The 25776-nt window shown below is 42.2% G+C and overlaps 2 protein-coding genes across 8 annotated transcripts; both read left to right on the plus strand.

Moving 5' to 3' along the window:
• Nucleotides 1-317: 317 nt before the first annotated feature.
• LOC142947718 (paired amphipathic helix protein Sin3a-like) lies at nt 318-4208 on the plus strand. 3 transcript variants are annotated; one of them, XM_076089490.1, is made up of 4 exons: nt 318-435; nt 2168-2294; nt 2838-2944; nt 3816-4208. In XM_076089490.1, exons 2-4 carry the CDS (start codon nt 2196-2198, stop codon nt 3943-3945), a joined length of 336 nt encoding a protein of 111 aa, XP_075945605.1. In that variant the 5' UTR covers nt 318-435; nt 2168-2195; the 3' UTR covers nt 3946-4208. The 3 variants fall into 3 exon arrangements, with proteins under 3 accessions (XP_075945605.1, XP_075945606.1, XP_075945607.1); XM_076089491.1 differs by lacking the exon at nt 318-435 and adding an exon at nt 1269-1390; XM_076089492.1 differs by lacking the exon at nt 318-435 and adding an exon at nt 1357-1378.
• Nucleotides 4209-6989: 2781 nt separating this feature from the next.
• On the plus strand, nt 6990-25130 carry sin3aa (SIN3 transcription regulator family member Aa). Of its 5 annotated transcripts, XM_076089480.1 has the most exons (22): nt 7014-7072; nt 11439-11655; nt 11910-12107; nt 12449-12555; nt 13492-13789; nt 13950-14198; nt 14763-14915; nt 15142-15297; nt 15424-15513; nt 15842-15960; nt 16054-16264; nt 16445-16561; nt 17082-17320; nt 17505-17688; nt 17915-18509; nt 19424-19593; nt 19732-19905; nt 21144-21236; nt 21687-21781; nt 21866-21887; nt 22078-22270; nt 23108-23245. In XM_076089480.1, exons 2-21 carry the CDS (start codon nt 11470-11472, stop codon nt 22219-22221), a joined length of 3600 nt encoding a protein of 1199 aa, XP_075945595.1. In that variant the 5' UTR covers nt 7014-7072; nt 11439-11469; the 3' UTR covers nt 22222-22270; nt 23108-23245. The 5 variants fall into 5 exon arrangements, 4 of the variants coding, with proteins under 4 accessions (XP_075945592.1, XP_075945595.1, XP_075945594.1 ...); XM_076089477.1 differs by lacking the exon at nt 21866-21887 and having other exon boundaries at nt 6990-7072; nt 23108-25130; XM_076089479.1 differs by lacking the exon at nt 21866-21887 and having other exon boundaries at nt 11928-12107; nt 23108-25130.
• Nucleotides 25131-25776: the final 646 nt, after the last annotated feature.

Here is a 25776-nt window from a genome sequence, read left to right on the forward strand (position 1 = left end):
ATCCGGACCGGAAGTTATCCTTGGCGGGATTTGCGGTAGTTTGAGTGGATTTATACTGTACATACACAGCTCTCTGTATTCCCATTTTATTTTTCTACACAATACTATAATATGGAGATAGTAAGTCTAATAATGAGATGCTAAGTCATTATTTTGAGAGTTTGTCATAATGTTTTTTCATCACAGGGCGGAAATGGGCATCCATAGTTATAAGTTCGAATCCCGTAAAATTATTTTTATTTTAACATTTCAAAGTGCTACATAGTTATTCTGTGACACGTGTTTACCCAACACAGACTCCACTGACGTGTATGTATATTTATAAACTATTATTTTAAAGGGAGGGCAGCTTGCTCTCTTCCTGTTTCTGCACGGTTGACGTTTCCAACGGGAGTGGACTGGTTTCCTCAGAGGAGACTCCCAGCGACGAATCCGGTATGTTTTGATCATAGACTGCATATGAGAAGGTTTTTGACACTGTAATAAAAACAACTAAACAATGCGCCATTCACGAGGACAGCTACGTGTTCTCTTCCTGTTTTCAACAGCTGTCGACAACCACAGACCATCATTAGTCAGCTGACAGAAGAGCCATTCAGACAGCAGACCAGACATGCTTATCGAAATACAAGAAAACGTGAAACAGAATTCAAATGATGGGTCTGACAATAGTATGAATTTGGGTACCAGCACATTTTGGCGTCAAAGGAATTAAATGGCAGATGAAGTAAAGGAAAATAATAATCGCTGCACTAATGTTGCAGTCACCTTCAGTAAAAGAGAAACCAAAAGTATTATTATATTGAAGGAATGGTGGCAGACTATTTTGTGGACAAGAGGAAACAGAACATGTTATTGTACACTGTCAGAAATATGAGCAATAAAGAAGGCACCTAATTGGAAACATGACCAAGATAAAAGTATATTTTGATATAATAGACATGCAAAATAAATCAAGAAGTGATTCCAAATACTATTTATAGTATCTTAGGCTGACTACTATTATTTAGAAAATATGAGCCCGTTTTAAATGTATTTTTTTAAATAAATAAGGTAAATACTACCAGACATCCTGATCCCCACTCCACACCACTTGGTGGCGGTAATGCACCAATTCATTGTTTGCCAACCGCCAATAAACAAAGAAGAAGAAAACAGTCGCAGTGACGTAGTACTCGTGTTGTTTACATTAGCTGGCTAGCAGCTAGCTCACAGCCCCTGTCGACAAAACGAGTTCTCGGTGTATCCCCCGTCGTGGTTTTTTAAGTTTGTCTTTCTTGACAATTCATTCAGATGCTTATGGAGTTGTTGCTGTCTCGAGGAAGTTGTGAATGGCAGACTGACTGCGACGCACCCACAACACCTGTTTGTTACACCGGTGACGTAGGCGGTCTGTAAAACTCTGTCTCTGCAGCCAATGAAATGCTTTCAGTGCAAGTTCACAGTCGGATGCATTTAGTCATCGCTTTAGCACTGAATGAGCAAAGCGTTGTGGGGATATATTAAAGATTTTTATGTTATGCAACATACTTATCATACAAAGAAAGAGATTATATACACACACATATACAAAATCAAACAACAGACAGTCGATTAAAGGAGCAAACGCTATATATTGTTGTTTCCCTAGCTGCTTACCTTTCCTTATATACCTCCCTCCAACCTGCTCATGCACATGCAAAGTCTCCTTGTTTTGCATACTGTTGATCCTCCATCTCTGCAGCCGTCCTTTGGTGACGTAGCTGCTCTGTTGTTACGTACATAGCAGGATGGAGCTATTCAGCACATCTCCTGTGTGTACTATTCTAGGATTGGTGTTACCAGAGAGTCTCAGGACTTCTGCAAACAAAAGTGTAATCAGACACACACACCAGTTTAATCGTATGTCAGCGTGACATTAGCCTAGTTCCCCCAAAAAGTTCCAAAAGTACAACACAAACTAAAACTGACAAGTCAATGAATCAATACGCTCCATGTAGTTCACCTCTGTGAACCCTCAGGCGTCTTTGTGCCACTAACAGCATTGGGTGTTTCATTGGCTTTATTGTCAGAGATCATGGACTCATTTTAACACAAAAAAATGACTGCCACATGCTCAAGAGGCTGATTTAATGGATTCTGATGACTGCCAGTGTAAAATACGGTCCATATGCTTGTTTATTCGCAGGTCTCTCAGCTCTTAGTAGGAGTTCATAATGAAGCGGCGACGGGAGGATCGGGAAACGTTGTTTGCGTGCCAGCAGCGGCGCAACCTGGAGGCCTCTGCACAGGGCCAGCAGTTCCAGAGGCTCAAGGTCAGTCAGCCCGTTTTATTTTGACAGATTCTTACAGTCCAATGGAAAACCTGCAGATGTCAAGGAATGGTCATGCCAGAGACTTCAGTGAAAATAAATATACAGACGTTGTTAGAGGTTTTAGGGACATCTGTGTATTTTTTAGCCCGTAAGTTGATTTGTTGGTTGCTGGTAGTTTGAGCACATTTTCGTGTAGTTACATGGCTGGTTCGCCTGTCTCACACAAACATCAGATTTGCACAGGGAAGCATTTAACCAAAAGCATGCTGTAGTCGATACTTTTAATGAACATTTTAAACTGTGGGTAAATTATTCATATATTTACTGCTTTTTTTCTCGGTGCCTGTCACGATTGTAAAAAAGTGATGGTGGGGTAAATGGTCACTGTTGATTTGTTAAATGAAGTTTTGGTTCTTTTACTGTATACATGTTTCATATCAGAATCAGGTCACTGCTGCCAAAGTAAACATAGAAGTAAACATCAGATTGGCAGGTTGATGAAATTGACTCTAAAATGGACTTCTCCTCTTCTCTGTCCCAAAGGTAGAAGACGCTCTGTCTTACTTGGATCAAGTGAAACTGCAGTTTGGCAACCAGCCTCAGGTCTACAATGACTTTCTGGACATAATGAAAGAGTTCAAGTCTCAAAGGTGAGGAAACTTTTTCATTTTACAGAAAAATACTGTGTTACTACGACGCACAGCCAAAGTCAGTCAACTCAGTGTTCAAAATCTACATTTTATGAGTAATAACTCGTTCAGTCCTACCTTGATCAACATTGTCATGGTAAGTAATTTCTACAATTCAGTACTAATAATAGTTGATAACAATAGTTTTACTTCAAACAAACTTCCCATTAAAGCACTAGCTACCCCTCCACTAACAGTTCCACAAGAACAGTGTTGTTGAGACTTTTGTTCTGCAGCAGCTAAAAGCATTGTTTTGTCATTTCGTGAATGCTCAGAGAGCACGATAACTAGAAGCTGTGCATGACTTTGTGTGAGTTTGAGGATTTAGTCCTAACTTTTAGTCATCTTTAAAGTCGTGTCATCGAACAGCTGAATCCATAATAGAGTAGAATAGAATCTAAAGGCAGGTTCATCCTTTTCCGAATAAGTGTACCAAAATGTACATGTAGAGGCTCCTCAGTCGGTCCTACCATCGCTGATACGCACCTTCTGAAGAATTCAAGCTTTGTTGGACTGCAAGATTGGTTCTCTTTGATGGCTTGTGTTTTCTAATACCTGTACCAGGTGCTGATAAGGTTTGATAGAGTAAAAAGCAAACGACAGAATATAGATTCAACAATCGTTCACTGACTTATAAATGACTTATTAATTCCTACACTGTGGACATGATTGAACAGACGAGCCAACTTACATTTGTTGAGTCATTGAGTTATTGCTGTTGTCATTTTAATTGTTCTTGTTTTTTGAAACAGCTGCACTCAAATTACAGAAGTGATTGGCAGGATGACAGTCAGGGTACATTTTAATTCATTCATTCATTTCCCCCCCCCAGTATTGACACCCCTGGGGTCATCAGCAGAGTGTCACAGCTCTTCAAAGCTCACCCCGACCTCATCGTGGGCTTCAATACCTTCGTGCCACCTGGATACAAGATCGAGGTCCAGAAACCTGTTGCCGGGTGAAAAAGAAAAAGTGTTATTTGCTACAGAATTCATATTGAATTTGCTTGTGGTGAAGCATTTTTAAGTCTGCCATCATCATGCACTCTGATTTTAGAATTATTTTTCCTTTCAATTTATTTAATTTTTCTATTGTATTCGATTACCCAGGATATACAGTCATCTACATTCATTCTATATTTGTTCTATTATAACCTATTACTTTATCATTCATATGACTATTTGAATCAAGCTATACTGTATTAAATACAAACTATGTCAACGTATACATTCGTAAAGCTGTGTTTTTTTGGCTTACTAAGCTGATTTATCGGTAATTTAATGTTACTCGTTTTCCATTAAGCGTTTGTTGAAATCACAGTTTGACTGTCTTGTATACTATCAGGCATTTATTGAGAATAAAAGACGGGTATGAATAAAAAGAGTATTGTAAAGACAAAAAAATATAAAGAAAACGTACAGTATGGAGAGATAAGAAGTTAAAACAAAATCAATAGGTGAACAAAGTATGAATCAGGAATGAGATCAGTTGTTAATTTATTTATATTTAATAATCCAGACAAACTCTGTGTTGTCTAGACAAAAATTAATTTCAAGCTACGACTCTTTCCGACTCTCGATCTAACCTGAACCAAATTCACCTCATTTCAGGGCTAGATAATGAATACCAGTCATTTCGGCTGACAGCTGAAGGTCCAAAGCATCACTTTCCTCTTGAAATGCAGAGGTGGTGGCTCCAGGAACACTCCCACACTGCAGCGTACTTAACAAGTACTGTGAATTTGACTGTTGGGTTTCCCACCACACCAAAGTGAGCAGTGTAAGCAACGGTGTTAAAAAAGGAGTACCCACAAAACGATGTGTACTCCCAGTGCGTTGAAACACTGCAACCGTGAAGCATGCTGGGAGCTGAATTCAGCAGCATGTGGGCATTTCTCTCTCAACAATGCTTGTTCTTGGGTGTGGTACGATGTCCTCGGGGGAAACCATTGCTCTTTGTATGTTGCATTATCCCTGTATGGCACTGCGTCACAGGCCCTGAATCCTACACCTGATGGTATGTTCACAGAACAAGAGCGATTCATTCGAGATCCAAAACCTCTAATCTTCCTCCTAAAATTAAGATGTTGAAACCAGCGAAACAAACCTCGAATCAAGAATTCTGTTTATTGATGCTACTGCTGAGCCATTGACTGCATAGATCTGGAAGCAAGTATAAGTTTGAAATCTTTGAAACTTTACATTTTAACCACATGAGACTTAACTTAGTAGTTTTTGAACTGATGGGGACGTTCATGAATGCACAACCTAATATCAAGAATGCCTCAATTCTTCAAATTGAGAATTTGTAATTAGACAGAAATGTAAAATTGTGGACAGCTCTTTGACAAATCAACTGTGAATAAGTTTCTCTTCATAAAGTATTTTTTTTGCATCTGCAGCAAAGTGTTCAAGGATCACAAAGTCAGCCTCCCACCAGAATGGAGCTGCTCCATCGTGTATGAATGGATTTACTAACCTTCTAGAAGGAACAGTCTCATTATGTGTGTGTGTTTTCATAACTGTAGTCTACAGAAGAGGGTTCATCAAAACTACAATCATAAGAACAAGCAACGTTCCCGATTTCACCATTGTGTTGCCTTCGGAATAGCAAAAGCAACGTTTTCAAAAGATTTTTACTGCTCATCTTAACGAATCTATTTCATTTCTCTTAACTTTTCTTTAAGTGCATTTAGTGTGATTGTTTGATAGCAAGTGATTAAAGCAGAAGTTTACCGAACAACCCAACCTTAAGGTGAAGAGAAAAGGCATCTCTTCCATTACTTTCATTAATGGTTTAAGTAGAGCATTAGCCACTCTTAACAGTGATAATTGTTCCAGTCTATTTTCATTTAATTGTATTACAGTTGCATCTATGGAATACCACCCACCGCCGAAACTGCTTACAAAGGTCTCTAGAGCAAAGCTTCTTTTAAACCGCAGTAAGAGATGAAATTAATGTCAACAAATTAAAAAAAATCTTCTGAATAATGCGTGTTAAGATAAGTATTATCTTGTGGTGTGGTAACTTGAATTAAGTGGTTATGAAATTAAAACAGTATTTAAAAAAGGCTTTAGTTATTTTATAGATGCACAAATACACACCAAACAATTTGCATTTATTTTAACAATTTATATTTTATATTTATGATTCTATATTTAATAGTTATTAAACATATCTGCTGCAATGTATGCACATATAAAATGCAAGGAAGGGCCAGCACAATGATATTTTATTATATATTATAATTCATATAAATAAAAGGTTTATGTGGGGGAGAAGCTGACGAGCAAAATGAATTAGGGCAAAGACAAAATACTGAGGCATTGTTGGAGTGAACGTTACCTTTATGATATTTGACAAGTGCAATTAATGTACAGACAGTGGTGGAAGAAGTACTCATATTTTACCTATAAATAAAAGCAGTCATAACACACAAGTAAACACATCTTGTTTATATGTTTACTTAGTAAGTAAATGTAACAAAGTAAAACCAAAATACTCTAAGTATCAAAATATCAAAGTAAAAGTTCTTATAATACAGAATGACCCGTTTCAATACATTTTCAAAATATACCATGTGTATAGATATATTGTATAGATCTCATTGTATTATTACATTATTATCATTGACATGTTAGCAGCATTGTAATGATGTAGCTGAGTCTAATTAAAATGAAGCCTGGCTGACAGGTTAAAATTATAACAATGCATCATATTTTATTTAACTTGTTTTTGTATATTCAATCCTGATTATGCCAACTCACTACAGCTGTCCACAAAATGTAGAAGTGGAGCAGAAGAATAACACCTAAATAAAGAACAAGTACTTAAGCACGTCAGCTGAGTAAATGTGCTTGATTACTTTCCGCCACTGTTCCCAGTCCTCTGCTCCCCCAGTACAGATGTTGAGTTTAGACGATAGTCATGGAGACTCTTCTGTTGTTTCTCTGGCGCTGCCTCGGTTTTAGCGGGTGATATTCAAAATAAAATGACGCGTGTACTAGTGTGCGCCAATGCCAACGGAGGGGGGCGTCTCCAACTATTTTGTTACAAACACGAATCCGGAGTAAGGAGTCTTTTTCCTGGGTATGTAACAGCTGGTTAAACTAAACAATATTAACAGTGTTGCCGATGTAACAAGTGAACGATGTTTGTGTCGAAGCGCTTTGTGGGGCAGTCGCGCCTCCGTATGCTTTTTGTGTCCTTAAATTAATTGAAGGGGGCTTTTTTTTTGGTGTAATGGTCGACTACAGAATAGCCCCCAAAAAATACATGGCTAAATGTGCAGGACGTCATTTTGTCGGGTAGTAAACAATCTCCTCGCGGGCTGGGTGGTGGTAATGGGAGGCATTCCGCGGTCTGGAAGTCGAAACCTTTCGTCTGCAGCGTTGTGTGAGCATGTAACGCTGAAGGATCGGTAGAGGTGGAGGAGGGGGGGGGAGTTGTTGTGGTGAGACATGTTAGACGTGTTACTCCCCGACTATTGAAGTAAACAAAGAATAGGATTTGTTAAGCGCGCGGTCGTCCTCTCTGCAGGAAAAAAATGGGGCTGCGTGTTTTGTTTTTTGGGATCGCGGCGCGGAGAATGGCGTGGCTCCGCCGCGCCGATGTTTCCACACAGCGAACCGACGCCGTAGTTCCCGTTCCGTTTGACTTTGGCATTGTTTGGTAAGGGCAACCGGATCAGCTCTTACCGAAGAGGGGAGGGGAAAGGTGCAACGTTAACCGCCTTTTGGGCCCCCCTGCTGTAGCGTTCATTGCAAAAGCGTCGATTTTCCAGATGATGCATTTTAGTGCCTTTTGTTTGGTGAGTGCTGCCTGTAAATACACACGTCGACCGACGCTGAGAGCAGGAGGGGGGGGCCGATCCTCCTCACCGTGTAGCTCGGTGTTGTGTGTGTGTGTGTGTGTGTGTGTGTGTGTGGGGGGGGGGGTCGCCACAGCCCGCAGTGCGTTGTCTTGCATGCTTTTGCACAAAACTTGAAAACTGATACTTTTTAAGCTGTTGAAAAAATAAATCCTATATTGTGCGTTTAAAAAAAACAGCTGTATTTGTTTTTGTCAAATGCTGGTCGGCTGGTGCATGTTTTTTTTGCAGAAAGGCACGCTATAGTGGAGTACTATGTGTGTTTGTGTGCTGCAGCCGACGGGCGCTGCTGAGTCCGCTGCCTGGGCTGGAATGAGGAATCCCGAGCTGGCTGTTGCAGCTCCGCCTGTCGTGGGCGATGGTTTATTTTGGAAGTCCCACCTTTTTGGGATTTGCAACGACGGTCGGATGCGATGATTGGCTGAAGCGTCCACAAAGAGGCGGGACACGAGTGCAAAAGCAGACTCCCTCCTACAAAGTCACGTGTTTCCAAACCCCAGGAAGTAGCTCGTTGTAGATAGATGTTGATATATCTGATGAACTCTAAATAGAGCCAATCACAGGGCCTGGTGATTTGATGTGGTCTACATGGTTAGTGTAAGTCAAGGAGGTACTGTATTATGTCGTATTGGTACAGAAATAGGTTTGGTTGACTAGATGAGTGTTGAAAGTAACCATATAGTGAATCTATATATACAAACAGGTATGTAATACACACCGGGATGGATTATCAAGGGCCACAAGGTGATAATGTTGTGTCCTGAAATGAGCCGATGGGTCAAAATCTAGTTTCAAGACCTTTTATTAAAGGCCCCCCCAAATAAGTTTATCAGGTCAAGAAAATAATAACCATAATAGTACTTTAAAATACATATCTATCCATTAGTATGTTATTAAAACATGGAGGGTGTGAGTTTGTTTGTGTATACTGTGAGAGAAGGCACAAGATACTGCAGTTGCCCAGTATGGAAGTCAAAAAGTGCATTTTTCCATTAAAGTTTGATGTGCATTTTAACTTTAACGTATAATCCAACTCTATTATTATTATTATTATCACTATAGAAATACAAAATATCCCTCAGGAATATGTTAGATGTGAAGCAGACTTGTGTAGGATAAAGAGGTATGTCACTCTTTCAATAGAAAAAAAACCCACAAAGTCAAATTTAAAGACGTATTAACATTGCACGGGGGCCTTACAGTTACCTTAAATGTTATACTCACCAAACATAATACAGGCGAGACTGTTCACAGCGCTGGTATTGTCGCGCTTCAAATCAAAATGGGCGTGCATGGTGGCGGTGCGAGAAAAATTATTGATTGACAGTTCAAACTCACAACCCGGGTTCATTGCCCCGCCCTTCCGTGGCTGCACTGATCGAACTGACCAATAGCGCCCGCCTGGGGGCGGGGCCATATTTATATGAAAACCCCGCCTCCCTCCCAGAGCTAACCGAACGGAGATTGTTTTCCTCTCTCGGGGAGAGATTTTCACTTTGCAGCCTCACAGCTTGAATTGTTTATTTTAAATCCACACGCCACTGATAAGTTGCTTTTCGCACATACGTCACTTTGGCATCTTCAGGTGCAGCGGTTAACCCACAAATAACGGATTATCAAAGCATCATTTGGGATCTTCAGCTTGCTATTTGGGAGAGGGGTGAGTTCAGCTGAATTCATTCAGCAAGCTAGCACAGCTATAGCTACAGACCAACCGTTAGCAGACGTTTTAAGTGCACCACACAGAGAATCGGCTTCTCACTCACTCGTAACTAGACCCGATAGGAGTTCTCTTATGAATCGATAGCTAACACTTGCTCCAGATTAGCCTGTTTCAGCAAACCATGTCGCGAACGGCTAGCTGCATGTGCTTAGCCCCTGTCGGCGCTACTCATGTTGTTTACATTAGCTAGCTAGCAGCTAACTGGCAGCTCACAGACCCTGTCGACAAAACGAGTTATCGGTGTGGATAATATAAAAGAAAATGCTTTCGTATACTTTTAAGCTGCATAGGCAGCCAGGCGGACAGTAAGTCGGCTACTTTTTCCTGCTTACCTGTCTAAAATGGGAGTTTAATTTTGCGGTAACCTCCTGCACCACGCTCTAAATGGCGGGCGTGGGGAAAGCGTCGCGCTGTAACTCGAGGTCGGTGCTTGTGTTGCCAGGCCATAAAGGGGATGGTGAATCGCCGCGGTCGACTAACTGTTATTAGCATGTAGCTAACGGACATAACTATATGTGTCTGTACGTGACTATAACGTCACTACACCATGTGGAGTTGAAGGTTTCTATAAATAATGCAGCCTCGCTTTCTTTCGGAGCGATACTTTTTGTTGGTGAACAGCTTCACTGTCGGAAGCGTGTCAAGTACACTTCAGCGAGACAGCCATTGTGTCACTTCTGCTCGATATTTTGGGTAATGCAACGTAATTAATTCTTCTCCCGTCGCTTTTTTTAAAGCTTTGTCTGTCTTAACGCAATTCATTCAGATGCTTATGGAGTTGTTGCTGTCTCGAGGAAGTTGTGAATGGGAGACTGACTCCGACGCTCCCACAGCACCTGTTTGTTGCATCGGTGACGTAGGCGGTCTGTAAAACTCTCAGTCTCCGCAGCCAATGAAATGCTTTCAGTGCAAGTTCAGTCAGATGCATTTAGTCATCGCTTTAGCACTGAATGAGCAAAGAGATAAAATGAAAGATTTTTACATTTAGGTTATGCAACATAGTTATTCTTTATCATTTGTAAACCTAAAGCTGTTTGTGACATTTTCACAGTTTTGTTTTTGCAAGTTCTGTAGTTCTAAAGTCTAAAGCCTTCAAATAATGAAACGGTTATTTATAACAAGGAGGATAAAATGTATGAACGGTAATAATGCCATGATCTTTAAGTAGGCCTTTCTGAGATTGTTCCCTCTTTTATGAAATAAAAGTTAAAATATCCAAATAAAGAGATTATATACACAAAAGCTGTATATTGTTGTTTCCCTAACTGCTTACTTTTCCCTAAATACCTCCCTCCAACCTGCTCATGCACATACAAAGTCTCCTTGTTTTGCATACTGTTGCTCCTCCATCTCTGCAGCCATCCTTTGGTGACGTAGCTGCTCCGTTGTTACGTACATAGCAGGATGGAGCTATTCAGCACATCTCCTGTGTGTACTATTCTAGGATTGGTGTTACCAGAGAGTAGTCTCAGGACTTCTGCAAAGAAAAGTGTAATCAGACACCCACACACACTTAATCTTAAATCAGCGTGACCTAGTTCCCCCAAAAAAGTTCCAAAAGTATAACACAAACTGACAAGTCAATGAATCAATACGCTCCATGTAGTTCACCTCTGTGAACCCTCAGGCGTCTTTGTGCCACTAACAGCATTGGGTGTTTCCTTGGCTTTATTATCAGAGACCATGGACTCATTTTCTTCCCAAGCCAAACAACAGAAATGGCACAGTGTGTATCCATAAATTCACAGCTTAAAAAATGACTGCCACATCCCTTCAACAAAGTATTGAATGACATCTGATGATTTAATGGATTCTGATGACTGCCAGTGTGAAATACGGTCCATATGCTTGTTTATTCGCAGGTCTCTCAGCTCTTACAAGAATGAGTTCATAATGAAGCGGCGACTGGAGGATCAGGAAACGGTTTTTGCGTCCCAGCAGCGGCGCCTCGTTGGCAACCCGGAGGCGTTCCAGCATCGCGTCCTGGCCCCCGCTCCAGCCCCGGCTGTGTATGAGGCCGTGTCTGACAACATGCAGCCCACAGCAGGCGTCCAGTACTCCGTCCCCCAGGGATACCAGGTATACTCTGACTTTTAGATTTAGAACTAGGTCAAATACAGCAGTTTTAAGTCACCCGTTGCTCAGAACTTAGGCTGTTCTTTTAAACGTTTGTGTTGCCTGTCAGAAACTGAAGCTCTGTTTTTTTTTGTTTGTTTTCTATAAGCCATCAGAATGCCTCACTTTTTATGAAGATAAATAACTGTACATACATATTTTCTGTGGTGATTCTTACCAGATATACTAAAGTTAACTACTTGCCGTCATTGTCATAGGTGTCTCTGCTTTCCCAGGTTCCCACCGTGGCCCAAAACAGTGGCGGGCATGGGCACACCCCGAACCCAGCCGTCCACGGCGGGTCCCACCACCACAGCCCGGCAGTCCAGTCACATGGGCCCTCGGTGCTGTCAGGGCACAGCCACACAGCTGCTCCACAAGCCTCCGCACAGGGCCAGCAGTTCCAGAGGCTCAAGGTCAGTCAGCCCGTTTTATTTTGACAGATTCTTACAGTCCAACGGAAAACCTGCCGATGTCAAGGAATGTCCATGCCAGTGAAAATAAATATACAGACGGTTCATCTGTATCACAGATTTTCCCCCTTAACCCGAGTTGGTTTTGTGGTAAATAAAAAAAATAATGGTTGGATAAATGGTCACTGTTGATTTGTTAAATTAAGTTTTGGTTCTTTTACTGTATCCATGTTTCATATCAGAATCAGGTCACTGCTGCCAAAGTAAATGTAGAAGTAAACATCAGATTGGCAGGTTGATGAAATTGACTCTAAAATGGACTTCTCCTCTTCTCTGTCCCAAAGGTAGAAGACGCTCTGTCTTACTTGGATCAAGTGAAACTGCAGTTTGGCAACCAGCCTCAGGTCTACAATGACTTTCTGGACATAATGAAAGAGTTCAAGTCTCAAAGGTGAGGAAACTTTTTCATTTTACAGAAAAATACTGTGTTACTACGACGCACAGCCAAAGTCAGTCAACTCAGTGTTCAAAATCTACATTTTATGAGTAATAACTCGTTCAGTCCTACCTTGATTTCACAATTCAGTGCTAATAATAGTAATACAAATAATAATAACTTGCTTTTCTGCAACTTAAGACCATGAATCTAACCAGAACCATTCCCACGTGTCCCAAAAAACATAAAACGCCATTGACTTGTCTTTTAATCCTGAAAAAAATATTCATTTTTTAGCTTCCATAAAGACAATTATATAACAATTTTCACTGCCCTCCTTTGCTGAGAACGGTCAGTCTGTTGTCTCTGTCAGAAATGCATTTGTTCAGAACAATCTAAAGTTCAAAGGTCACATTCAAGCTGCTCTTGGTTTGGTAAAACTCTCAATGCTCCACAATGTTGGCAGCTTTTGAAGTCACATCCCAGGTAGAGCAGGATGACAGTTGATTTCAAACACAAGTTGCAGCCGCATCTGTCAGGTTTGGAAAATATATGCGGATGAATTTGTGACTGATTCTCTGGAGATACAACCAAGAGACACGTGAGTTAATTTATTCTTCAAGTAGAAACATAATACAGAAAGAGCTGATAATAATAATTTAACTTAACAGCAAAAACAGCTTTCTTCAGACGTTTGGTATTCAGCAGCTAATAGCATTATTTTGCCATTTGTTAATAATAATACATGTTGTAGAGGTATAATCCAAGAATCTAAAGGCAGGTTCATCTTTTTCCAAATAAGTGTTCCAATATTTACACGTAGAGCCTCCTCAGTCAGTCCTACCATCGCTGATACTGACCTTCTGAAAAATGAAACTTTACAAAAAAAAAATGGCAGGATGACAGTCAGGGTACATTTGAATTAATTTTGTCAATTTTGTTTTTTCCCAGTATTGACACACCTGGCGTCATCAGCAGAGTGTCACAGCTCTTCAAAGGTCACCCCGACCTCATCATGGGCTTCAATACCTTCCTGCCACCTGGCTACAAGATTGAGGTCCAGCACGCTGACCTGGTCAACGTGACCACGCCTGGTCAAATCCACCACATCACCCCGCACGGCATTTCAGTCCAGAACATCCCCATAACAGGAATAGTTCCCCTACATCCTTCCCAGCTCCCGTCTGCTGCGACCACCACCGCCGCTCCGCCCCTTCTGATGCAGCCCACTCCTGCCAAGATGAGCAAGGTGAGTAATTTAGACCAGCGAGTGACAAAACAATGCAAAAAAGCTCTCTCCATATATATTGTTATTCCCATCTCCACGGGGTTTAAAAAACGTTTTGCAAATCTGGTGTTTTGCGGTGCAGCGGCACGTCTAAAACTTTTCATTTTGTGGCCTTCCCCAGCCTCTTCAGCCCCAGGCATTGACACCGAGCAGTCAGAGCAATCCGTCCATTCCTGCGTACACCTCTCCTCGCTCCCCGCCCATGCAGCTTCACCCGCCCCTCAGCGGGACCCCCACTGGGCCGCCCATGCAGAACAACCAGCCCGTGGAGTTCAACCACGCCATCAACTACGTCAATAAGATCAAGAACCGCTTCCAGGGCCAGCCCGACATCTACAAAGCTTTCCTGGAGATCCTCCACACGTACCAGGTCAGTGGCCTGCCGCTGAAAGCCGTAGTGATCAAAGGATCTTATTCTTGGTTTTTAAACCAAAAAGACACAAACAAGCTCATTTTTTAGCAAAAATATGTTTATGTGTATTTCTCACATACTTTGCCAACCGGAATCTATATGATTATGTGTAAGTGCTGCACAATTCTGGGAAAAACTGTCATTGCAACATTTATTTTTCTGCGACATGACAAGTGCAGCCCTAGTGTACAGCGCAAAAATAAGATGTCGTGTGTACTTCCTGTTTAAGGAAGGAACCGCTTGACCTCATGTTTGAAATGAAACCATTTTCACTTATGAAACTTGAACTGTTGCTGTTTCAATAACGTGACCGTGTCCAAAGTGAGCTTAGCGACTTAGCTCTGTTTGGCCCTGCGGGAGAGGCAACACAACCACAAGTTTGGCCCTACTCTCAAAACCTTTATCAACAAATAAGAAAATCTGCAAGTGCATTTTAAAATGTAGATGGGAGGCCTTTGTAGCCTCTCCTGTTACTCAGTTTCAGCAGTAAGTTCAAAGTGAACGTGTGCTTTTCCACTACAGAAGGAGCAACGTAACGCTAAGGAGGCTGGTGGGAACTACACACCGGCTCTGACGGAGCAGGAGGTGTACGCTCAGGTGGCGAGACTCTTCAAGAACCAGGAGGACCTGCTCTCAGAGTTTGGGCAATTTCTCCCCGATGCCAACAGCTCAGTGGTGAGCAGAGACTCTCGTCTTCACTCCAGTGCAGATGTTAAAAGTTACTTTTAGGATGAGCTGTTTCTCTCATATTTAGATACTTTATACCAGTTAAATATTCTGCATTCGATCGTGTTTTTAAACACGGACCTGCTGGAATAATCCCATCGTATCTGGAGATCCAGAGTCGGGTGTAGCGTATTCGTGTACCCTCGTCTTAATCAGTGTTGTGTATTCTTCATAGCTGTTAAGTAAAACCACAGCCGAGAAGGCGGAGGCCGTACGGAACGACCACGGCGGCACTGCCAAAAAGCTGCAGCTCAACAATAAACAGAGGCCCAATCAGAACGGCTGCCAGATCCGCCGCCATCCAACTCCAGGGACCACGCCCCCTGTCAAGGTGCACGCATGCATCCTCGCATACCGCTGAAGCTATCGACCCCTCCTGTTTCCTTTTTATTTCCTGTCTGTGCTTTTGAGATGACTAAACCGATGTCTTCTTGTTGCTATTTTGGTAACGCTACAGAAGAAGCCCAAGTTACTGAACTTGAAAGATTCCTCGGCGGCAGAGGCCAGCAAGCATGGAGTCGGAACAGAATCTCTGTTCTTTGAGAAGGTGAGGGTTTTTTTGTGCGCTGTGTTTTATCTTTGTGTTCATGTGAAAGCAAACATTAATTAAATTAAAGGATATGAAGGAAGAAAGCAGTCAATAAGCAAGAATAAACCTCAGAAAGTAATACTGTTTCATATTGATTTGACTTATCAAGTATCTAATAATGGTTATTTAATTTAGTTTCAACATTCTGGAACCTTCTGGAAATCTTGAAATAGTGCAGTTTGTAAGACTTCAGTAAAGTAAAACTTTCCAAGATGACTACAGCTCAGTTATGTTACGGTATTTTAGTCGGTCACATACCGTTCTGACATTTTATTTCTCACTTCAGGTGCGCAAAGCCTTGCGAAGTGCAGAGGCCTACGACAACTTCTTGCGGTGTCTGGTCATCTTTAATCAGGAGGTGATCTCCAGGGCTGAACTAGTGCAGCTGGTGCTGCCCTTTTTAGGGTGAGTCCTCAGTCATCTCACCTGGAAAAATACTTTTTTTACAATTTATTGTATACATCATACATATGTTTTTCACTTAATTATGTTAAACAGAAAATTCCCAGAGCTGTTCAACTGGTTTAAAAACTTCCTGGGATATCGGGAAACGTCCCACATCGAAATATACCCCAAGGAACGGGCCACCGAGGGCATCGCCATGGAGATTGATTATGCTTCCTGTAAGAGACTCGGTTCCAGTTACAGAGCTCTGCCCAAAAGCTACCAACAGCCCAAGTGCACCGGCAGAACTCCCCTTTGTAAAGAGGTAAGAGCGGAAAAATGTGAGACAATGTTGTCATTTGTGTTTTTAAAAGTCAAGTTTTTGTTTTAAACCCTACGACAAGTTTTCTAATTTTTGGATGACTTATCTCCATGTTGATGTGGACAGATTAATTATGTCTAATTCTAATTTAAAGATGACACTGTTTGTTTCTGCCTTGTCCAGGTCTTAAATGACACCTGGGTCTCCTTCCCCTCCTGGTCTGAGGACTCCACGTTTGTCAGCTCCAAGAAGACTCAGTACGAGGAGCATATCTACAGATGTGAGGACGAGCGCTTTGAGGTGAGCAGGAACATTAAACATGTACGACTTCTCTGTTGACGTCACCACAGGGGGGGGGGAAACTAGCTGTTGCATTTTCCTCCTCTGGGATTTCTTTTAAAACTTCCCCGAACAAAGACTTTTGACTTACTACAGTGAAACTCCTCAGTGGCAAACAGTAGTTGGCTATTCTCAACTGGTGGGCCTCTTGCATATATATTTTATAATTTAAAAAGCTATATATTTCTATGTCTAAATGTGATCAAGAATTCACATAAATGTTACATTTGAAAATCACCACTCCAATCAGGAAACGTATCAGCCAAACGTGTTCATGCTCTTGGATGTATTATAGAACTGGATACGCCGTCGTTTCATTTCCCTGTGGACACGTGCGGTATTGCAATGAAAGGTTTCCCAATAGATCACTATTGTAAAAGAGTTTCAGAAGGTTGAGACCCGTTATACAGTTTGATTTTGAGTTAAAGATAAAGGGCACACAGCACTGGATATTAAACGCGCCCCGTTTTCTCGCCCACAGTTGGATGTAGTGCTGGAGACCAACCTGGCGACCATCAGAGTCCTGGAGGCGGTACAGCGGAAGTTGTCCCGCATGTCGGCGGAGGAGCAGGCCAAGTTCCGCCTGGACAACACGCTGGGCGGCCCTTCAGAGGTCGTGCACCGCAAGGCCATCCAGAGAATATACGGAGACAAGGCGCCCGACATCATCGATGGCCTGAAGAAAAACCCTGCTGTGTCTGTCCCCATCGTGTTAAAGAGGTGGGAGTCGAACTTACTCCTGAACAATCATTCTTTTACAATATGTGTGTTTGGAAATGGAGGCAGTTTTTGCTCTTTAACTAGAGTTCTATCAGGTAGTTTTGAATATGGCCTAAAAATGCATAATGTTGCTCTGCCGTTGTGTGCGCACATGAATCGACTTTTTGCCTTCTCTTCTAACCAGGTTAAAGACCAAGGAGGATGAGTGGCGGGAAGCCCAACGAGGCTTCAACAAGATCTGGAGGGAGCAGAACGAGAAGTATTACCTCAAGTCTCTCGACCATCAAGGCATCAACTACAAACAGAATGACACCAAAGTGCTTCGATCCAAGTCCCTGCTGAACGAAATCGAAAGCATTTACGATGAGGTACGTTTCTCTCTTCTGTACCTCAGTGGCGTACCAGCACTGAATCTGAATTTACAGCCCATGTTAGCGTTTAGCTTATGTAATGTCTGGTTTTTATGAACATAAACTACTTTAGGAAACTGTATCTCAAATGGGAATTAACAGATTTTAGAATTACACTCATCTCAGGGTCAACATATATTCTGTGCATCCAAAATGCTGACATACACTTGTTCTTGCGTCGCAGCGCCAGGAGCAGGCATCCGAGGAGAACACCACGCCACCCACGGGCCCCCACCTGACGCTGGCGCACGAGGACAGCCAGATCCTGGAGGACGCCGCGGCGCTCATCATCCACCACGTCAAGCGACAGAGCGGCATTCAGAAGGAAGACAAGTACAAGATCAAACAGATCATCTACCACTTCATCCCCGACATGCTGTTCTCCCAGCGGGGCGAGCTCTCTGACGTGGAGGAGGAGGAGGAGGAGGAGGAGGAAGAAGAGGAAGAGGAGATGGATCTGGAGGAAGGCGCGTCCAAAAAGCACAACGGCGTCCCCGGCAGCAGGAGCCCCTCCAAGTCCAAGCTGCTGTTTAGCAACACGGCGGCGCAGAAGCTGCGTGGCTCCGACGACGCCTACAACCTTTTCTACGTCAACAACAACTGGTACATCTTCCTGCGGCTGCACCAGACGCTGTGCTCGCGCCTGCTGCAGCTCTACGGGCAGGCGGAGCGACAGATCGAGGAGGAGGTCAGAGAACGAGACTGGGAGAGGGAGGTCCTGGGACTGAAGAAGGACAAGAACGATAATCCAGCCATCCAGCTGAGACTGAAGGAGCCCAGTGAGTAACAACCGTCAGACCCTCACATGCTTTATGTTCTTAAAGGGACAGTTCACCCCACAATCACTAATGCATTGATTCCCTCTTACCTGTAGTGCTATTTATCAATCTAGATTGCTTTGGTGTGAGTTGCAGAGTGTTTGAGATATCAGCCGTAGAGATGTCTGCCTTCTCTCCAATATGATGGAACTAGGAGGCTCGGCTTGTGGTGCTCAAAGCACTAAAAACAATGTTTGAAAAAAACTCAACAGCAATGTGTCTTTCCAGAAATCACAACTCGGCTGCTCAAGATAATCAACAAACCTTGTTGTGAGCAGTTTCACCTAGGAACTATTTTCATGATTTCTGGAAACAGACATTAATGTTGAGTTTTTCCAAATATATTTTTTTGTGCTGTCTCGCGTCATTATTTTTGAGAGCAAGCAGACATCACTACGGCCGATATCTCCAACAACTGTCCCTTTAAATACAAACCAGACTCTTTTGCATTTTTTTTTTTTTCTTTCCTATTTATGAGCAAACGTTCTCTATTTCTCTACTGACGTGGGCCTCCTTCCTGCTCGCTAACACATAATAGACATAAGAGAAAAATGTTTCAAACATATTTGTAGGATTAATGCAAACAATGGACATGACAAGAGAAGGGGGTCACTAGTTTTATTGAAACTGATAATTAAACGTATATAAATACATTTACAGAAAAGGCAAATAAACAAAACTAAAAGCGGATGAAAATATCAAAACTTACTGAATATTGAACCAATGAATCACTCAGATTTAAAAAATTGAACTTCTGCCAAATTAAGCACCGCTTGCCAAAGAGGATTGATTGAAATGCCGCCAGTCTTCCTGTCATGTGCGGATCAACGCAGCCATCAGATTGTTTATTTTAATATCATATTTCTTCTCTCTAGTGGACATTGAGGTGGAGGATTACTACTCGGCCTTCTTGGAGATGGTTAGGAATTTGCTGGATGGAAACATGGAGGCTTCTCAGTACGAAGACTCACTGAGGGAAATGTTCACCATTCACGCTTACATCGCCTTCACAATGGACAAACTCATCCAAAGCATCGTCCGGCAGGCAAGCATCCGTTTGTTCTCTCACCTCCAGTTGTTCTCGTGTCGTTTGGCGGCCACACAGAGCCTCCGTTAGCACAGTGTTCCTACACTTTGAGATGGTTGTTGCCCCACTTTAAAACAATTCCTTCTCTCCATCCAGCTCCAGCACATCGTGAGTGATGAGATATGTGTCCAAGTAACGGACCTCTACCTCTCGGAGAGCACGAACGGCGCCAGCGGAGGAACCGTGTCCACCCAGTCCTCAAGGAGCTCTGCGGAGGCCACGTATCAGCGGAAAGCCGAGCAGCTCATGTCTGATGAGAACTGCTTCAAGGTGAATACGGAAAGTTCCTACAGTCACTGGAAGTTCTGTAGGGGGGGGGGGGATTACGGGTGATGAAACATTGTACAGACGTTTTGAAAATACGGGAATCGGTTCATTTGAGGAGAAGTTCTTTAATTACTCATTTTCCACAAGGCTGCAGAGTGCAACGTGTCTTCAATTAATCCAAATGAGGACTTTTGTTTTCCGGCAGAGAGGAACGGCCCACACATACCAACTGAGCGCATGAGGATTCCTCGTATTTGTGTGTTAGCAACTAATAAATCTTCTTCACATTGTTAAATTAAACATTAAAACTTCTGAGTGAAATAAAAGCAGTGCTGTGCGTAGTACTCGATTGGCATCTAAAGCGTAAAAATCAGCCGTCCTGTTAACTATGAATGTGTTGTCTGCAGCTTCCCAATTATTAAAGCATGATATCATTTCTTTAAAGTTACACTGTGAATGTGTAAAAGCAGCTGAAGGCCAACTGCCACCTACAAGCGAATATTCCTTTTGATGCACTTTTACTGTCAATAGCCTGCTCAGTCAACACAAGTGCATTCTGTCAAAAACAAATTACATTTCTGATTTTGAAAACGGTGACTTTAAACTTCACCTGCAGGGTGTTCAGGCAGTTACTGTACATGCACTCTAGTTTGATGCCAAAGTAAAGTGAGAGAGCTTTACAAAGTACAGCAAGGAAAAGTTTGCCTTTGTTGTTGTTTGTCTTTGCATTCATACATTTATTAAACACTTAGAATAATAATGAGAAAGACGGCATGACTTCTGGATTTCAACCTAATGCCACATTTCTACGGCACGGCTCTACTCAACTTGACTCTTTCGGTTTTCCATCAGCAAAAGTTGTGGATAGTTCCTGGTACTTTTTTTTTTTTTTCTCTTTTTTGTTACTACCTCAGTCGAGGTGCCAAGCCAGCAGAGCTGTTATTAGAAGGTTGAGTTTAAACACTGCAGGCCACTGATTGGTCACATTGTCGCGATGTAAATCAGCTAAAAATGTCGCCAACTCTGAGGGTTTATTATCCGCAGTGGAACAAGAAGTATAGAAAAGGACCTGGGACCAAAAGTGAGTGAAGTCAAACCATGCAGTGGAGATGAGGCTTAATTAATATGTCGATGTTGCGTCTCAGCCCTCTGAGCTCTCAGGACATCCTGGCTTTTTAACAATCTTTCACACGCTGTTTTAATTTAGCGTCACACTCGTTTCCTCTCCGTCACTTTCTCAGGTGATGTTTTCGAGGAACAGGTCGCAGGTGCAGCTCGCGGTGGAGCTGCTCGACACAGAGGAGGAGAACTCAGACGAGCCCATGGAGGCTGAGGTAAGAAACCGTTACATCCTGGCAAAGATTGTCGGTTTTCTTTTTCCTCTATTTTTACAAACCAGTTGGGCAGATAGAGTCTGTGATAGCTGGCGAACTGACACAATTAGAAGGACTTGGGGCCATGATTTTTTGGCTTTTGACTAGTAATGAATTCCCAGATTGATGTTTAGTGGCAGTGAGTGATTCTCATTCGGCTGCTTATGTCACAGTCAGTATTATATTTGAGTATTCTCTTCATATTAAATGAGGAATCTAAATACTCAGTGAATAAATGCAAATAAAAGTTGTTTTTACATTTTGTCTAGTAAGAGGGTCTACTTTTCCAACTGGAGTGGAAAAACTAGTAAGGACCTATTGCCAACCTTTTGGTAATACTGGTGTTAGTGGGAGTGTTTACGTACCTAATTTGTGTCTTAATTCTGCGCTCTACTTGTCCTCTGTTTGCAGCGTTGGTCCGATTATGTTGGACGCTACTTAAACCCAGATTCCACCACACCTGAGTTAAGGGAGCACCTCGCTCAGAAGCCCGTTTTTCTTCCCAGGTGAGTTATCACATCATTTGTTTTTCTCAAATTTGCAAATATTATTTTTGAATTGTGAAAGCACTTTTATGTCTTTTGACGCAGAAAAAATAGGGTGATGTTAATGGTAAGGAATTTTTATTTTACTACATAACATCAGAGTATCTTGCTCAGTATACTGAACACATCGCCTGCTATGAAAGTCGTCGAACACGAGTCCTCTTGATTAATTTAACTCCAATCGATTTTGTTGTGACACATTCTTGCCGTCTCTCATCAGTCACTCTCATCACGTTTGTCTTTACGCTCGTAACCAGGAATCTGAGACGGATCAGGAAGTACCAGAAGGGCCGCGAGCAGTTGGACAAAGAGGCCTGCGAGGGTGGCAAGAAATCCCTGGAAAAGGAGAAAATGGAGTGCATGTTCAAACTCAACTCCTACAAGATGGTGTACGTCTTTAAGTCTGAGGATTACATGTACAGACGCACCGCTCTGCTGCGAGCTCACCAGGTATTCACCGCTTTTTCACCTGCTGCCGTTACCTGAAACATCACTGACCTCCGAAGGACTTACTCGGTTATTCTGACTTTACACCCTCTCTGTGTTATAGGTGTAGGGGGCGCAATGAGGCGGTTACGTATCAGAAATAGTTATGTGATTTGAATCTGCGGTTTGACCTTTTTATAAAATCCAATGTACCTTTTTTATTAAAAATTCACAGAAAATACATTTGGCCAAGCGACAGATTTCCTAAAGATTAATTAAAAGTTTCACAACATATCGTAATCTTGATAAACAGATCTAATAACAGCAAAGATATGCAAAAGTCTAAAAAGATAGATGTAATTAGTAGTTAAAGGAATAGTTCAACCTTCTGTGAAAACGCTTGTTCGCTTTCTCGCCGAGAATGTTGGATGACAATATTAATACCGCTGTCATATCTAAATATGTAAATATGTAGCCTGAGCCAGCAGCCAGTTAGCTTAGCTTAGCAAAAAAGACTGAAAAAGGGAAAACAGCGATCTTCTGCTCAATCCAGAGTTGACCTTTTACCGTACAGATGTGAGAGTAGCACATTTTTGGCGAGACAGGGTCTTTCCCAAAATGATAAACTATTCCTTTCAGTTCAGTACAAACTAGGCCTATGTAAACACTGTTTATCGGGCAAATAGACGTATAGAGGCGCGTAACATACTGTATATCGCAGCTGAACGGACAGTCGATTGTTTGGGCTCTCAGCCACCAATGAGGGGAGATGATTTTTTTCTGTCGTGTCCTAACCATCTCTATCTGTAGAAGTCGCTGTCTACCCACTGAGCATTCTAACAACATCCTCTTTTTCCTCAGTCACACGAGAGGGTGAGCACACGGCTGCACAAGCGCTTCCAGGCCTGGGTGGACACGTGGGCCAAGGAGCACGTCACCCACGACATGAGCGGCGAAACCAATAAGTGGCTGATGGGCGACGCGCGCGAAGGCCTATTACCCTGCACCACCAGCCGCCAGCCGGAGATCCTTCACTTTGTGAACATCAACAAGTACCGCGTCAAATACGGCCCGCCCAGCAAGGCGCCGTAGCCGAGGACAAACAGGAGAGAGAGAGACTGATTTCTGGGGTGTTGGGTCTGAAGTCAAACAGGTCAGGAGTAGAGGTAGGGCCGAGGGCTTATTAATGTGTTTTTAAGGTCGACACGGGAGCACAATTAAGCTAGCTACCGTGTACGTTGCACCCGGGGCGGCAGGATTACTGATTTTACCAGCGTTTTTAGCTGGGCCCATTTTTTCGCAGGGCCTTTGGTGCCAAAACATAGGAATCGTCACGATCCGGTCGCAGACCTGAGCTCTTACCAGCACGCGGAGCCACTCCTCACGTCCCTGAGCCTTCTCTACGGGGCTCAGCGGCGTCAGCGGTGAGCCTGTGAAAGATAGAGTGGTGCTTTTTTTTTGTACTTTTATCACAACTGAGCTTCGGTTTGGACCATTTTGTCTGAAGCCATCAGAGTAAGAGCTCCACAGAGGTGAATCAATCATACAGGGATTTCTTTATGATAGTGTTATTCTACAGTATCCGTGGAAAACAATATGGTGGACAAGTGCACTTATTTAGAGAGAGGAAAACGTTTTAAAAAGTTTTGTTTCACAGATTGAAGGTTTGGACGGGAGCACAACAAAGTCTGAGAGATCTGGTTCTGACATTCCTGCGTTACGGCCAAATCACAATTATGTACCTATCACAAGACGGAGCGACGGTTACACTTGCTCTTCCGAAACACATGGCAGCATTATTAGAAACTGTGCCTGAGCCCCAAACAGTACTGTCGGGGTAACATCAAAAAGCACTGTTGCATTTATGTAAAAACAAAAACTGAAAAAGAAAAAAAACATTTGCCACACAACACTGTTTGGTCTCGGACTGTAAAATTGTATAGCTTGTGAATGTCAGATACTGACATGTATTCCAGTGTATGTGTTGTGTATATATATATATTATATATAGTTCTATTAACACAAATGATCCTCGCCGCCCTGGAAGTCAACCTTTTTTAAAATGCCCTCTGCCAATACACCAGCTTGTGTACACACACACACACACACACACACGTTCGTCTCATCCTGGGAGGACTGTCCACATGCCGTTCACGTTGTAAATACACTGTATATAGTCTCAGACTTTTTATGACAGATCTGTGTTGTTGTGCTAGTAATACTTTCCAAGCTTACTGTGGACTTTAGTGATAAATGGCTAAAGTTAGTATGTATATGAAAAAGACAAATGCAAGACCATTTATTACAGTTTTTACCAAAGGGAGTTGATTATAAAAATAGCTGGTTTCCCCCCCCCCCCCCTTTGTGTGGTCCTTTATGTCTTTACTTTTTAATTTCTGTAGTAAAAAATGTGGAAAAGTAGAAATGTATCCAGGTCTTTCAGTTTTTATATATGAGAAATAACTTGTCTTTTCTTCTGAATGTGACATTTGGTTGGTAAAAACGAAAAATCACTGCCCCCCCTTTTGACAACCGACACCGTCCGTGGTGATGCTGGGATTCATTTCATCTGTCTTCAGACGGATAGACTCCACAACGGTCTCACCTTGAGAAGCACGCCTCCCTCCCTGGATAGATTTCTGCTGCAAACATCAGCCCACGCCATATTTTTGATAATGGTAGAAGTCACTCGAGCATGTCTTTAGTCCCTTTATTTAGACATTATTTAAAGTAATAATAAAAACGATATTTGTAGCCGACGGAGCCCTTTGTGGAGTTGTTGATTGATTTTTTCACACTTAACCTCCAATCATTCGTGTTTCAGCGGAGAGAAATTCTTTTTTTGTTTTATCTTTTGTCAAACACAATAAATATACACAGATTAGTCCTGGTTTTCTTCTCAGACACAGTATTTACATTTTACTTCCTGGTACTTAAGACTACAAGAAGCCTCATTCACATCAGTTTAGACAACTAGATTAATTATAGTAAGTAAGTAGTGCAGCACACAGACTGAAAGTGTGTAACACACAATAGTTGACTTTTAAACCAGCGCCACAGTGTACTTATTGTTGTACTAATTGTACTAAATCATTCAGCTGTATCCTCTTTATGAAATACCAAAGGCTTAAATCCATGATCAGTTTTTAAAAATATGTCTTAGAAGTTATTTTAAAAAGTCGTACATTTCACTTACAACGGTCTGGAATATTCTCCTCTTGCCTGCTGTTGGCAACAATGTTATTAAATATGTTCAGACTGTGAACTAAGTTGGAATGGACTGTGTATTGTGCGCGCAGAAGGCTCTTCAGAAAGTCTATTGTGGAGTCTCACAGTCGGCTCGAAGTCAGCTGTGATGCACCGCCATGTTGCTACGGTAGCCCAGAACGGACAAACCAAGCGCTCTGGAGAAGTTTCTCACCACTAGATGCTGCCAAATCCTACACACTGGACCTTTAACTGATCTGACGTAATTAAATTGGTAAATTCATCCATCCATGTTCTGCCGCTTCTCCAGATCCAGTTCACAT

Source organism: Anarhichas minor, unplaced genomic scaffold, assembly GCF_050575085.1.
Source record: "Anarhichas minor isolate MPS153535 unplaced genomic scaffold, ASM5057508v1 ptg000011l, whole genome shotgun sequence".
Taxonomy (NCBI): domain Eukaryota; kingdom Metazoa; phylum Chordata; class Actinopteri; order Perciformes; family Anarhichadidae; genus Anarhichas; species Anarhichas minor.

Coding starts and splice junctions, on each gene's coding strand:
- LOC142947718 (XM_076089490.1), top strand. CDS start 2,196: ATGAAGCGGCGACGGGAGGATCGGGAAACGTTGTTTGCGTGCCAGCAG. Junction 2,295..2,837: donor AGCAGTTCCAGAGGCTCAAG/GTCAGTCAGCCC, acceptor TCTGTCCCAAAG/GTAGAAGACGCTCTGTCTTA. Junction 2,945..3,815: donor AAAGAGTTCAAGTCTCAAAG/GTGAGGAAACTT, acceptor TCCCCCCCCCAG/TATTGACACCCCTGGGGTCA.
- sin3aa (XM_076089477.1), top strand. CDS start 11,470: ATGAAGCGGCGACTGGAGGATCAGGAAACGGTTTTTGCGTCCCAGCAG. Junction 16,562..17,081: donor GTGAGGACGAGCGCTTTGAG/GTGAGCAGGAAC, acceptor TCTCGCCCACAG/TTGGATGTAGTGCTGGAGAC. Junction 18,510..19,423: donor GCTGAGACTGAAGGAGCCCA/GTGAGTAACAAC, acceptor TCTTCTCTCTAG/TGGACATTGAGGTGGAGGAT.